The sequence below is a fragment of the Genypterus blacodes genome, unplaced genomic scaffold (assembly GCF_046128005.1).
Source record: "Genypterus blacodes isolate CSIRO-AG114 ecotype Tasmania unplaced genomic scaffold, CSIRO-AGI_Gbla_v1 ptg000628l_1, whole genome shotgun sequence".
Lineage (NCBI taxonomy): Eukaryota > Metazoa > Chordata > Actinopteri > Ophidiiformes > Ophidiidae > Genypterus > Genypterus blacodes.
The window spans coordinates 147,571-160,726 of NW_027467344.1; the positions used below are offsets into that span (position 1 = coordinate 147,571).

The 13,156-nt window shown below is 45.2% G+C and overlaps 2 protein-coding genes across 2 annotated transcripts; both read left to right on the forward strand.

Moving 5' to 3' along the window:
• The first annotated feature begins 743 nt into the window (after positions 1-743).
• On the forward strand, positions 744-3,781 carry prph2b (peripherin 2b (retinal degeneration, slow)). Its single transcript, XM_076140476.1, has 3 exons — positions 744-1,324; positions 2,236-2,482; positions 3,578-3,781. The coding sequence occupies exons 1-3, from the start codon at positions 744-746 to the stop codon at positions 3,779-3,781; spliced, it is 1,032 nt and encodes a 343-aa protein (XP_075996591.1).
• A 4,282-nt stretch (positions 3,782-8,063) lies between these two features.
• LOC142990634 (voltage-gated potassium channel regulatory subunit KCNG3-like) lies at positions 8,064-9,734 on the forward strand. The gene is made up of 2 exons (XM_076140473.1): positions 8,064-8,638; positions 9,089-9,734. The coding sequence occupies exons 1-2, from the start codon at positions 8,064-8,066 to the stop codon at positions 9,732-9,734; spliced, it is 1,221 nt and encodes a 406-aa protein (XP_075996588.1).
• The last annotated feature ends 3,422 nt before the right edge of the window (positions 9,735-13,156 follow it).

A 13,156-nucleotide genomic window follows, 5' to 3' on the forward strand; every position in this document is an offset into this window, starting at 1 on the left:
GGGGGTGCAGGGCAGCCATTTACAGCGCCCATGGAGCAGTTGGGGGTTCGGTGCCTTGCTCAGGGGCACCTCGGCAGTGCCCTGGAGGCGAACCGGCAACTCACCAGCTACCAGTCCACTTACTTGGTCCATACGGGACTCGAACCGGCGACCCTCCGGTTCCCAAGCTGAATCCCTATGGACCAAGCTACTGCCGCCCCCGATGAACCTATGAAGGTTCTGCTTCCATTTATCTCTGAGAAGAGAGTTTGAAGGTCGCATGACAAACACCACTTTGACTTACAAATCAAATCTCTGACATTCATACTTGTCTGTGCCTGCGAGGGAGGAGGTAGAGGAGGACTGACGACCACGTCAGGGGGGCGGAGTCACAGAGGATCAACGTAATGATCGTTAAGCAGAAAGATTAGCGGCTGATCTGCTGTAAGTGGATCAGAGCTGTTTTAGCCGAGGTCCTTCAGGTCCTCCTTCACATTGCAGCCTCGCCCGTCCTCCTGAAGGTTCCTGTGGATATTTGGTTGTTTTTTGGCGGCGGACCCTCCGCCCACGCAGCAGCATGGACTTTCCTGACCTCTCACACAGCAGCATGAGGACAAAAGAGGGTTTTCTGTGGCGTTCAGCAGTTTCCTACTGTAGTGGATTAAACTTCACTGTGTGAATCTTCTCAGGTTTCATATTTGAACTTTTCTTTTCTTTTTTTTCACATTAGACTGAAGTGATTTATTTGGAACAAGAAGGTAAAGATGGCGTTCATGCCGGTGAAGTTTGACCTGCCGAAGCGTGTGAAGCTGGCGCAGGGCCTGTGGCTGCTCTACTGGCTCTCTGTGATCTTTGGGATCCTGATCTTCAGCTTTGGCATCTTCTTCAAAATTGAGCTCCGGAAGAGAAGCGAGCTGATGAACAACAACGAGAGCCACTTAGTGCCCAACCTGCTGATCCTGTTGGGACTGTTGGCCTGCGGGGTCAACACCTTTGGCGGCAAAGTGTGCCACGACTCTCTGGACCCCACCAAGTTCCCCAAATGGAAGCCGATGCTGAAACCGTACCTGCTGTTCTGCTGTGGCTTCAACGTGCTACTGTTGCTGACGGCGCTGCTCTGCTTCCTCATGCAGTTCGCCATCTACCTCACTCTGGCCGAGGGCCTGAAGAACGGCATCAAGTTCTACAAGGACACGGACACGCCGGGACGCTGCTTCATGAAGAGGACGCTGGACATGTCGCAGATCGAGTTCCGCTGCTGTGGAAACAACAACTTCAGGGACTGGTTCGAGGTCCAGTGGATCAGCAACCGATACCTGGACATGAGCAACGACGAGGTCAAAGAGTGAGTGCAGAATAGCCAAAGTACTCTGGGTAACTAGTGCTGCTAGTTTGTCATAACTGTCCTAACAAATCAAAGTCTAGTCTGCAGGGATTATAGGTGAAACATTTTCCTTAAAATTGCGGTCAATGACAGATAAACCAGCATCTTAATGAGGTAAAAGTTTGACCTGTGACCCTGCTTAAGTCCATAATCCTTCAGGATTTTCTCAAGTTAAAGGTCAACGTGCTGTCAAACACAAGGTCAGCCTGAGGTCGTCCACAGACGCCATGACGCAAGGAATTCAGTCCAAATGTGAATGTGTTCAGCTCAAAGCAGCCACGTGAACTTATACGTCATCCAGTGTTAATATGAACTGATGCTGTGATGTCACCATGCCAATGAAGTTTAATACTAGTAATAATATTACATCATAGTATATTCCACAATAAAACACCAAATCAACACGGAGAAGCGCTTTAATCTTGTGTGGACAGAGTGAATGAGTTATGTGATGAAAGCAGCAGGGGGCGCTGCAGTGCTTAGTGTTGTGCGTCATGAGTTGAACGTGTTTGTGTGTCGTGTTAACAGGTTAATACTCACTCAGCTGATTGGCACCAGAGGATTTGAATCTGTTGGTCACTGTCTTAGGCCACGCCCACAAACGGTTTAAATACAACCTCAGCCCGTCGCCTCACCAGCAGGCTCTGGTTCCATTTCCAGTTGATGCAAAACATAAACATCAACACAACACAAACCATGAACGCAAACATAAATATATCAATAAATGCAACTGCAAACATTAATAATATGCATTGGATGTAAAACGTTTTCAATCCTCTGATTGTCAGCAGCGAATGCTCCAACTAATCGATGGACGCAGTCACTGACCTTGACTACTGACCTCTGACTCCTCTGGTGTGTTTGTCTCACAGTCGTGTCCTGAGTAACGTGGAAGGGAAGTTCCTGATGGACAGCGTCCCATTCAGCTGCTGTAATCCCGGATCCCCACGGCCGTGCATCCAGCATCACCTGACCAATAACTCCGCCCACTACGACTACGACCACCGCAGGGAGGAACTCAACATCTGGACCCGGGGCTGCCGAGAGGCGCTCTTCTCCTACTACAGCAGCACCATGAACACCATCGGAGCGCTCGTCATCATCACCGTCATTCTGGAGGTAAGAATGGAGACGATTCCTTTTTACAGGACGTCTGACTGTAGGTGGACACGTGAGGACATGCGTCCACAGTCCAGCTCATCTCACATCTGGTCTTTTACTTTGAAATGTCTATGTGGTTCCTGAAGCAGATCACTTTGATCTGCATGCCTCACTCTGCATGTCTCACTCTGCTGCCTCACTATGTTGCCCCGCTCTGCACGTCTCACTCTGCTAACAGAGCTGTCTCACTCTGCACGCCTCACTCTGTACGTCTCACTCTGCACGCCTCACTCTGTATGTCTCACTCTGTACGCCTCACCCTGTACGCCTCACTCTGTACGCCTCACTCTGTACGCCTCACTCTGTACGCCTCACTCTGTATGTCTCACTCTGTACGCCTCACTCTGTATGTCTCACTCTGTATGTCTAACTCTGCATGTCTCACTCTCCTGTGTCCTCTCTGTATTTTAAAGGATTGTGCTGCTGTTTTTCACATTTTGGTTTTATTTTAACCGAAAAATTTTGCGTCAAATTTTGAAATTACACAGTCAAGATAATTACAAATCAATTTAGACGACTTTAGTTCTTTTTTCTTGTATATCATTTCTCATGTTCATTTAAAAGCCTCAGGTGAGGAGTGATTCAATCCAGCCCTCCAGCCAGGGGGCGCTGTGCTATCTGAGGCAGCAACAGTGCATTCTGGGAAGTCCCACAGACCTGCAGTGAGACCTGACCCACTCAACATGTTTGACCTGACAGGTGGCCTGTAAGCTGACCTGGACACTAAAATGTCCTCATAATATTGTCATGTGACATCACAACCAGCACCAGCAAGACACAACAAAGGGGATTCAAACTTGTAACTTGCTTGATACTTGAAAGACTTTCATACTTGGCTTGGACTTTGTCTTTAGGTGCTGAGACTTGACCTGGTCTCCATCTTAGCTTTGTCTTTAAGTCCTGGCATCTGACTTGGACCACAGCGAGACTTCAGAGGAATTAAAACCTGTGTAACCAACTTAATAACCCTGTGTGTGTGTGTGTGTGTGTGTGTGTGTGTGTGTGTGTGTGTGTGTGTGTGTGTGTGTGTGTGTGTGTGTGTGTGTGTGTCAGGCTGCAGACATGGCAGGTTTGAAGTACCTCACCACGGCTCTGGAGACGATGGTGGACCCGGAGAACCCAGAGAGTGAGAGCGAGGGATGGCTGCTGGAAAAAGGCGTGAAAGAGACGTTTGCTGAACTCTTCGCCAAGCTGAAGTCGCTGGTGAAGACCAATCAAGTGCAAGAGGGTGAAGATACACAACAGGCCGCCACCTGAGGCACCGCCCACCCTGAGGGACTGAAGTCTCCCCCAGCCAGCGCTCCTCAGAGGAGCCAGGGAGGAGAGCTTTGTGTACATGTGACATCATAACATCTTATTTACCAAAGTCAACAAAGAATCTGTCAAATGTTTATATTTACATTGTGTAAATATGTGAAACAGAGTTTATTTTTAAAATGAAAAAGCACAAAGCGACTGTAAATAAAAATATAAATTTGAGTCAGGCTAAAAAAAAAAATACATTTTACGTTGAAATCCCCCCCCCCCCCATCAGGCAACGGGCAGACTCAGACACAGGCCATCATCACCATCACATCATCCTCGCCCTCTTTGAAACAGTGATGCAGTGCTTGTCCAGCAGAGGGCATTGCTGTAGACTGTCACCTTTGACCTCATTTGAATAATCTTTGTGTCAATGAGCCATTTCCTGATTGTTTTATTGTTAAACACGTTGGCATCTGGAGTGTAAGGAGATCTGGATGATTGGCCAAGCTCTCGGGGCGCTGACGTGGAACCAAGCGGCCAAAGATGAATTTCACAATTAGCACACTGCTGCTCCAATTGGTCATTAAAACCTCCTGTACAATAACCAGTCAAGTCAAGTCAAGTTTATTTATATAGCTCAATATCACAAAAAAAATCTCCAGTGTGCTCAGATAGTTTAGATTTGCACGTTTACACGTTTCATACAGGTTTCAGGTTTTTCAAGAGCTTTTATTTTGAAGAGTCAAAACAGTCGAGCCAAACAGAAAGTGAACAAAAACACAAAGATGATCAGCTTCAGCTTGTGTTTGGCTAAGTATGTTGGGGGCGGGGCCAAAGTGTCTGGGCTGTCTGCTTCCTGTTACACTGAAACAGGAAGTCTTTGATTTTGAGGAAATTTGATTTTCCTTGTTATTCCGGGAAAGGAAGTTTTAAAAATAACGTCAGATGGGCGGTAGAGTTTTAATTCAGATAATTTACATTTGTTTGTTTTGTGACGTCATAGTCGCTCTGATGTGTACGTTAAATGTTATAAAGTGTTTGTGAGTGAATCGAAGTGTTTGACTGATTTATTCTGGAAGCCTTTAAAAGGAGCAGCTAAGGACTTTGTGATCCGCTTTAATCCTAAATCTGTTCTGATGTCATGTGACGCAGACAGGAGGCGCCGCAGGGAAGCTGCACATCTCCTTTAAAGGACACTTCTTCACTCAGCTTTAGTTCTTCTATTGCTTTAATTTGAAAGACAACATGTATTTATTTTGGAACCAAATGTTACTGGGATGCCAAACAACAATTGGAACTATTATTCCAAGAAAATATGTCACCATTTGTTTTAAAGCTTACCTTGTTAATGGACACCTGCAGAGGCTAAATATATCACACACACACACACACACACACACACACACATGCACACTACATTAGTCCAAGCAGTGGAGTCATGTAGAGTGCGGCCACTAGGGGAGCTGTCAGGTGTTCATGTTTTTTCTCTGACCTGCTAATGAACTTGTTAGCAGCATAATGAGGTGTGAGGTTGTTAACGAGCTTTGAGCTCTTGTCCGGTGTGTGTGTGTGTGTGTTCGTGATCGTCATTATTGGCTGAAGTCTTTCAGCTGTGTGAGTTGACTGACCAAAATCTGACTGCTGATTGGTTCCCAGGCTGGAGGAGGTTGCTGGTGATTGGCTACAATGCTGGATTTTAGATTATAAAAAGAGTCAGAGCTGCTTTCTTCCTGCTTACACGCCTGACCTGTGACCTCATTTTGTACTGGAGTCAGGCAGGGTTCAGGTTTCTCAGCCCATCACATCTTTTATAAAAGGGATGATAAATAAATCGCACGTTGTGGGGTTTAGACCCAAAGCCATTCCATGTTGTTCAGAGGGCAAAAACTTCATCCACATCTTTGAGTTTCCGTGGAGATGTAGCGATGACCTTGTGCTTTTTCTGCCTCTTCACTTCACAATTTGCTGAATCTTTGTTACATATATCTCATACGAGATTCTCACGTCACAGCTTCAACCGAAACAGAAACAGCTGTGAGATCACATGACTTTCTTAATTCAGTTGACGTGCTCTATATTTGTTGTATATATGATACCAATACAATCAGAAAATCAGATACAAATTTACTGATGTCCCTGTAATCTGGATTTATGTGGTGAAAAGTGAGCTGATGGGCCTTGGAGGAAGTATGCAGTATAAACTAACTTTTTACATGGAAATGATGATTTTACATGGTGTTTCACACCAGTAAGGATTCAAACCGATCAATAACTGATCTCCACAGCCAAATCTGTTATTACTGATCACATCATTCTTCAGCAGAAAATAGGCATGGCCTAAAGGGACTAATCTCTGAGCTCCTTCCATGCTGTTGCTGGGTAGCAGTCAGGTCACATGATCCGTTTGTAACCAGCCAGTCATGAAGGTCGAAGGTTTCTGACTGTGACGGTCATGATGGGGTCATTACCCAGAGAGAGAGAGAGAGAGAGAGAGAGAGAGAGAGAGAGAGAGAGAGAGAGAGAGAGAGAGAGAGAGAGAGAGAGAGAGAGAACAACGACACAACGCACAGGCCCCGCCCACTCATGTCATTACGCTCCACTTTAATGCTAAATTTACAACACAAAGTTTGTGTGTGTGTCTCCCGCTCTTTGATTGCAGATGGTGATCACCTGGCTGCTGAGCTCCACCCGCTCCTTATCTGCTGTCAGCAGATCCCCTTAAAAGCACTTTGTTGTGTCCTAGCTGGTCTCTTGTCTTCAGGCTGTCGTGTCCAGCTGGACTCTCTGTGTCTCTGGTTGTTACAGGTTCAGAGCCTCTTGGCTCTCTGTGTTCTTTTTTTGGCATCAACTTAGCCTCTAACTTTCACACGGACGAGGAGACGTCCACGTTTGAGCAGCTCTGTACTCACCCGCATCGAGACAGACAGAGAGCGAGGGAGACAGGCACAGTTAGACAGACAGACACACAGAGAGTGACAGAAAATCAGACAAGCACAGACAGACAGACAGACAGACAGACGCATTGGCTTTGAATTTTAGTGAATACAAATTCTGACGCCAACATTTCATACAGTTCTTGACATGAACCAGTAGAGGGAGCCATTTCTTTACAGTGAACACATTCAGAAAGCTCATGTATTTAATATGGTTTTAACATATTTACGTCATTGTTTGTTTGAATGATTTCTGTGTTCACTATGACGTAAAAACAATAAATAAATAAATTAATGTGTTTGATTTTGATGACACGAAACGACGTTGACATGAAAAGTAGAAGAGGAGGATGAAGAAAAGCAAGATAGGAAAGAAGAAAGGTACAAGAGGAGGAAAAAGACTGAAGAGGAGAGGGAGGAGTATGAGAGAAGAGGAGTGAAAGCTTTCTGTTCAGTCTGATGAGGTCTTCATCAAAACAGATTCACACTGGCTGCTTACCTTTATTCTGCGCAGAGGAGGATAAAGGAAAGAGGAGGCAGATGAAGTGTCCTTCGTCTGTCTGCTGGGAGACTAAAGCCAGATCACAAACCCACACACTGATTCATTAATGATGAAGATGTGAGGAAGACTTCAGCTAAATGCAGTGAGGAAGAGAAAAACAGATTGTATGGTGAGTTTCTAAAATCATGTCTGGAGATTATAATTTTCCAATGTTTAGATTGTGTTTATTATGATTCTGCACTAATGTTGATTTAACATCTGAGAATAAAATGTAACTTCATATTTAATTCAATCTACACTAATGTCGTATTAATAACGATACTTTTGTTAAGTTTAGTGGCTCAATATTTTTTTAGCAGAAATCATTTGATATTTTTGAAATTGTCTTTAAACACAGGGAAGAAAAAAAGAGAAAAACAATGAGAACAAGGAAATAACAGTATCAATACTTCTACTTCTAATAGTGATTACCTGAATGATCTCTCTGCGTGTGTGTAACAGATCTGAGTATAGAGCAATAATCAATACAGTGATCAGTTCTGGATGCAGATCCATTCAGCCTGTTTGTCCTTCACTGAATCAGCTCCATCTCAGCTCCATGATGCTGCTGGTTGATGTTTGTAGCTCTGCTAGACACTCGGCTCTGCCTGGAGACACAGAGCTCCTACCTGAAGAGGACTGAGGGACCACCAGATCCAGATCCTACTGACCCAGATCCTACTGATCTTGATCCAGATCCTACTGATCCAAATCCTGCTGATCTGCATCAGATCAGATTAACCTTCGTGGCTGTAATAATGACAATAATAAAGCACCAACAGATCATTAATTATGTTTTGAACATCATTTTGTTATGAAGATGAAGTTTGGCAGAGGTCTGTGCATCCTGAATGTGGGTGGTCGGCGCTTCTCGTTCTCGGCTGACCTGATGAAACGCCTCCCTCTGAGTCGACTAAGCCGGCTGCATCGCTGCGTATCTGAGAGCGAGCTGCTCGAGCTCTGCGATGACTACGATCACGACAGGAACGAATATTTCTTCGACCGGCACTCGGAAGCCTTCAGCTTCATCATGCTGTACTTGCAGCACGGCAAACTGCGCTTTGTTCCACACATGTGTGAACTGTCCTTCTACAACGAAATGATCTACTGGGGCCTAGAGAGCGCTGACCTGCAAGTCTGCTGCCAGCGCCGCCTGGACGATCGCATGTCCAATTGCTTCGTCCCCTTTTGGCCCGAAGAGGAGGTCAGAGACCCTGAGGAGCCGGGTAGCCGCTGGCTTGAAAGGATGAGGAGGACCTTTGAGGAGCCCACGTCCTCCCTGGCAGCACAGATCCTGGCCTCAGTGTCCATGCTGTTTGTCCTGGTTTCCATGGTGATGCTATGTGCCAGCACTTTACCTGACTGGAAAGCTGCTGAGACTCTGGACCAGCACAGGTAATCCTGGTTTGAATCTACAGTGTAATTGATTTAAAATGGAAAGCTGTTTAAAGTAGTTTAAATTTAAAATTGTTTAAACCTGTTGGTTAAAATCCAGTCTGGATCTCAAACCAGTTTATACAGGTTGAAATCCAGTTTTAAAATAATTTAAGTATTCAAACCTGGTTACATTAAATGAGCCTTTGCCAAATACAAATTCAAGACTAGATCTAGATCTGGAGATCTAATTGAAATCCAGTTGAAAACAGTTTAAAGCTATTTACGCTTAATGGAGAATATTTGTCTCTTAACTAATTGGCTTGGCTTTGTTCTTATGAACTTTGATTGGTCTATGTCCCCGGTCTATATACTCTGATTGGAATGTCTGGTTTGTCTTTATTCGCCTCTCTCTCTCTCAATGGCTCATCTCTTCCACGGTTGTCTCTGATTGGTCTTTGCATGCTGCAGGATCTTGGAGGCTGTGTGTATTGGCTGGTTCACCGCTGAGTGTATCATCCGCTTCATGTTGTCACAAGACAAGTGTGAGTTCGTCCGCCGGCCCCTGAACATCATCGACCTGCTGGCCATCACACCGTACTACATCTCAGTCACTGTGACCTTCCTGACAGGGGAGAACTCGCAACTGCAGCGAGCTGGCGTCACGCTGCGCGTCTTGCGCATAATGAGGATCTTCTGGGTGATCAAGCTGGCACGTCACTTCCTGGGCCTGCAGACTCTGGGCCTGACGCTGCGCCGCTGTTACCGTGAGATGGTGATGCTTCTGGTCTTCATCTGTGTGGCCATGGCCATATTCAGCGCTCTGGCCCAGCTGCTGGAACACGGCCTCGACCTGGAGGCTGGCAACCAGGACTATGCCAGCATTCCTGCCGCCTGCTGGTGGGTCATCATCTCCATGACCACAGTGGGGTACGGGGACATGTACCCGGTCACTGTGGCGGGTCGGGTGCTGGGCGGGCTCTGCGTGGTTAGTGGCATCGTGCTGCTGGCGCTGCCCATCACCTTCATCTACCACAGCTTTGTTCAATGTTACAATGAACTGAGGGTTCGCTCCACCCGATGCCCCCGCAGCCTATCAGCTGAGTTCATCAACTGACTCCACCCACAGCTCGCGCACAGACCAGGACATCGTGGAAACGTCACTGATTTTCTTGAGGAGCTCATTGAGACTGTCCAGACTTCATCTTGAGTTCATCAAGAATTCATTTGTACATCAGGACTTCAGAAACAGAAAGCTGCTCAACCACCAGGGGGCTCTTAACAGGATGAACCCTCTTTTCTGTAAACTCACGTCTTCATTTAGAACCCAACAGGATTTTGAGAATCTCAAAATCTTTAACAAAAATCACATTGGACTAAACACAAGACAATTTAGTTTTTGTGTTCACAAAGAATTTGACACTGATGAAACATAAGAAGATAAATTCACTTTATCTTCATAACACCCACATTATGTAGGTTTCATTCACTTCTCCTGCACGCCAAAAACAGTGTTTCAGTACTGATCAGTATTAGTTATTGGTATTGATCCACATGTGATCCATATAAAGGCCTAAGGATGGACGATGACAGCAGTCCTTTTCTGTAGCGCCACCCTCAGGACAAGCTTAGCACTTTCATTCCCACAGCTGGTAAGCCTCTATGAAGAGTGTGCCAGCCTTAAGTGCCATGAGTCGGTGCACTGTGGAGGATGAGGAGTTAAATCTTCCTCCTGTTACTCGCAGCTAGGAACTGACTGCCGGCTGGACGGGTCCACAGTTTCCACGGCAACAGCAGATTCCGAAACAGGAAGTGAAAGTGGGAAAAACACCAACATTTGGTCTGAATGTCACCAGACAGTGTTGTTTCTCACACCTTCATCAAAAAGCGATGATGATGATAACAATGATGATGATGGTGGTGGTGCTAGTGTTGGTGATGGGGATGATGATGATGATGATGATGATTGTGATAATGATGATATAAAGTGAAAGATGGAAAAAAAAACCTTAATGAAGAGGAATCTTTGTTTCATTTCTGCGCAAAATCCATGAGATGTTTGATGTTCTGCCTTCATGTCCATCAAACACAGATGCTTCCTGTCACAGAACCTTTAATCATCAAATCTTTTCAAAGTTGTATTTGTTGTTGTTGTTGAATATAAAAATACTTTAAACCAATACAAGTCCATTAAATCACTGCAGCTTATATCAAACCTTCTGTCTGTCTGTCTGTCTGTCTGTCTGTCTGTCTGTCTGTGTCTCTGTCTGTCTGTCTCTCGTTCTGTCTTACTCTCTCTGTGTCTCTCTCTGTGTCTCACTCTCTCTGCCCCCCCTCTCTCTTTCTCTCTGTCACTCTGTCTCTCTGTCCCTCTCTCTCTGTCTGTCTGTCTGTCTGTCTGTCTGTCTGTCTGTCTGTCTGTCTCTCTCTCTCTCTCTCTCTCTCTCTTCCTCCTCCTCCTGCAGATGTCAGATTTCTGCCTTGACTCATATCAGCAGAATGTTTGTATATTCATTCATTCATTATTCACTGAATGTCTTCAAGCTGTGTGAAGTTTAAGTGCATTATTAGTCACAATAAAAACGTACTACTCTTTTTGTCAAGAGGTCCCTGTTTTCAACAGCACCTTCTCCAGATGGTTTGGTTTTAGTTACATGTCATTGTCAGTTTGTGTCCAGTACAGAACAAAATGTTTTAATTTGTATCTAACATCTAACATGAGCACTTTGCAGTATTCTGAGCTGTGTGTCCTTATAGGGGGAAGGAAGTGGAGGAGGTGGAGGAGGTGAGGAAGATGAGGTCTGAGCTCTGAGATGAGTGGTAAAAGAATAAGAGTGGGATTGAGAAAATGTGATCATTGATCCTTGAGAGATGAAGAGGATGTGTGTGTGTGTGTGTGTGTGTGTGTAAATTTGTGTGGGTGTGTGTGTGTGTGTGTGTGTGTGCGTGTGTGTGTGTGTGTGTGTGTGTAAATTTGTGTGGGTGTTGTTAAGATTTGCCTGACAGACAAATCTATGACCCTGAACACAGATTGTTGTTTAGAAAAGACATACATCGACATCAGACCCAGAAAATATGTCTCAACAATTCATTACCATGGAGACAGAGACATTGCAACCCAGGTCACACACACACACACACACACACACACGCACACACACAGCAGGATTTGGGTTTGTTCAGAGATGTCAATCATAAAAGTCTTCAGTACGTCTTTCTCTTAAAACCTGTGTGTGTGTGAGTGTGTGCCTGTGTGTTTGTGTGTGTGTGTGTGTCTGTGAGTGTGTGTATGTGTGTGAGTGTGAGTGTGTGTATCTGTGCGTGTGAATGTGTGTATGTGTGAGTGTGTCTGTGAGTATGTGTGCGCATGAGTGTGTGTATGTGTGTGTGAGTGCGTGTGTGTGTGTGTGTGTGTGTGTGTGTGTATTTGTGTTAGCATGTGTGAGCCTGTATGAATGTGTAACAGTGTGTGTGTGTGTCTGTGTGTGTGTGTGTCTGTGTGTCTGTGTGTGTGTGTGAGTGTGTGTGGGATGAATACCAGCAATAAGTTTTACATCCTGCCTCACTCGTTCCCTATGTGGACCTAAAGTCATTCTGAATGAGGGGAGGCAGTAGCTCAGTGGGTAGAGCTTCCGCTTGGGTATCGGAGGGTCGCCGGTTCGAGTCCCTGCCGAGGTGCCCCTGAGCAAGGCACCGAACCCTCAATTGCTCCCCCCTCTGCGAAGAGTGGTAATGTAATGTAAGTCGCTTTGGATAAAAGCGTCTGCCAAATGCTGGTAATGTAATGAATGTGTGTGTGAGTGTGTGAAAGATAAATAAAATAAAGTAAATTCACGACCCTAAGCTCAGTGTTACAACATGGCTGCTCGTAGTGAAAGTTCTGTTTCTGTGTTTTTGAATGGAAGCTTTGATGACCCAACACAACTATAAGGATCATGACAGTAAGGCAGTTGTCAAGGAATGGAAAGGTTCCTGGTTTGACGCCGGGTTCCTCAAAGAAAGATATGAAGTGTTGTTGAGCAAGACACTGAGCTGTGTGTGTGTGTGTGAGGTCCATGTTAAGAGCTTTGGATCAAAGCCACGTGTAGTAGGGTTAGTACAGAAGTGTCATGAGGATTCAGGGACCAGAGGAGCTCGGACATCTGGAGGAGTTCTGAGTAGAGCCTCTACCTCAGCTGAGTCCACTTGAACGTCCATGAGGAGTCGTGATGGTGAGGAGACCACAGATACACTGCAGGGTTAGGGTTAGGGTTACACATCCCATCAGAACTGTGAACATCTGGGCTACTGTGCTGAGCATGATGCCTCCAATACCTATGAAGTCATGAGAACAAACCTCAGAGGGGGATTAAATTTGCCCTTCGACCCTTATTTGCATTATAAATGATCAGATTAGTTGAAAGTAAAAGCCTAACCCTAACCCAAAATAGGAATAAAGAAAAGGAAAATCAATCAACAAAAAGAAAGAAGAAAACAAACCTGAAATTTAAAGGCACTAATACAGAAATGAAGTAAAAAAAATAGTTATTTTAAACAAAC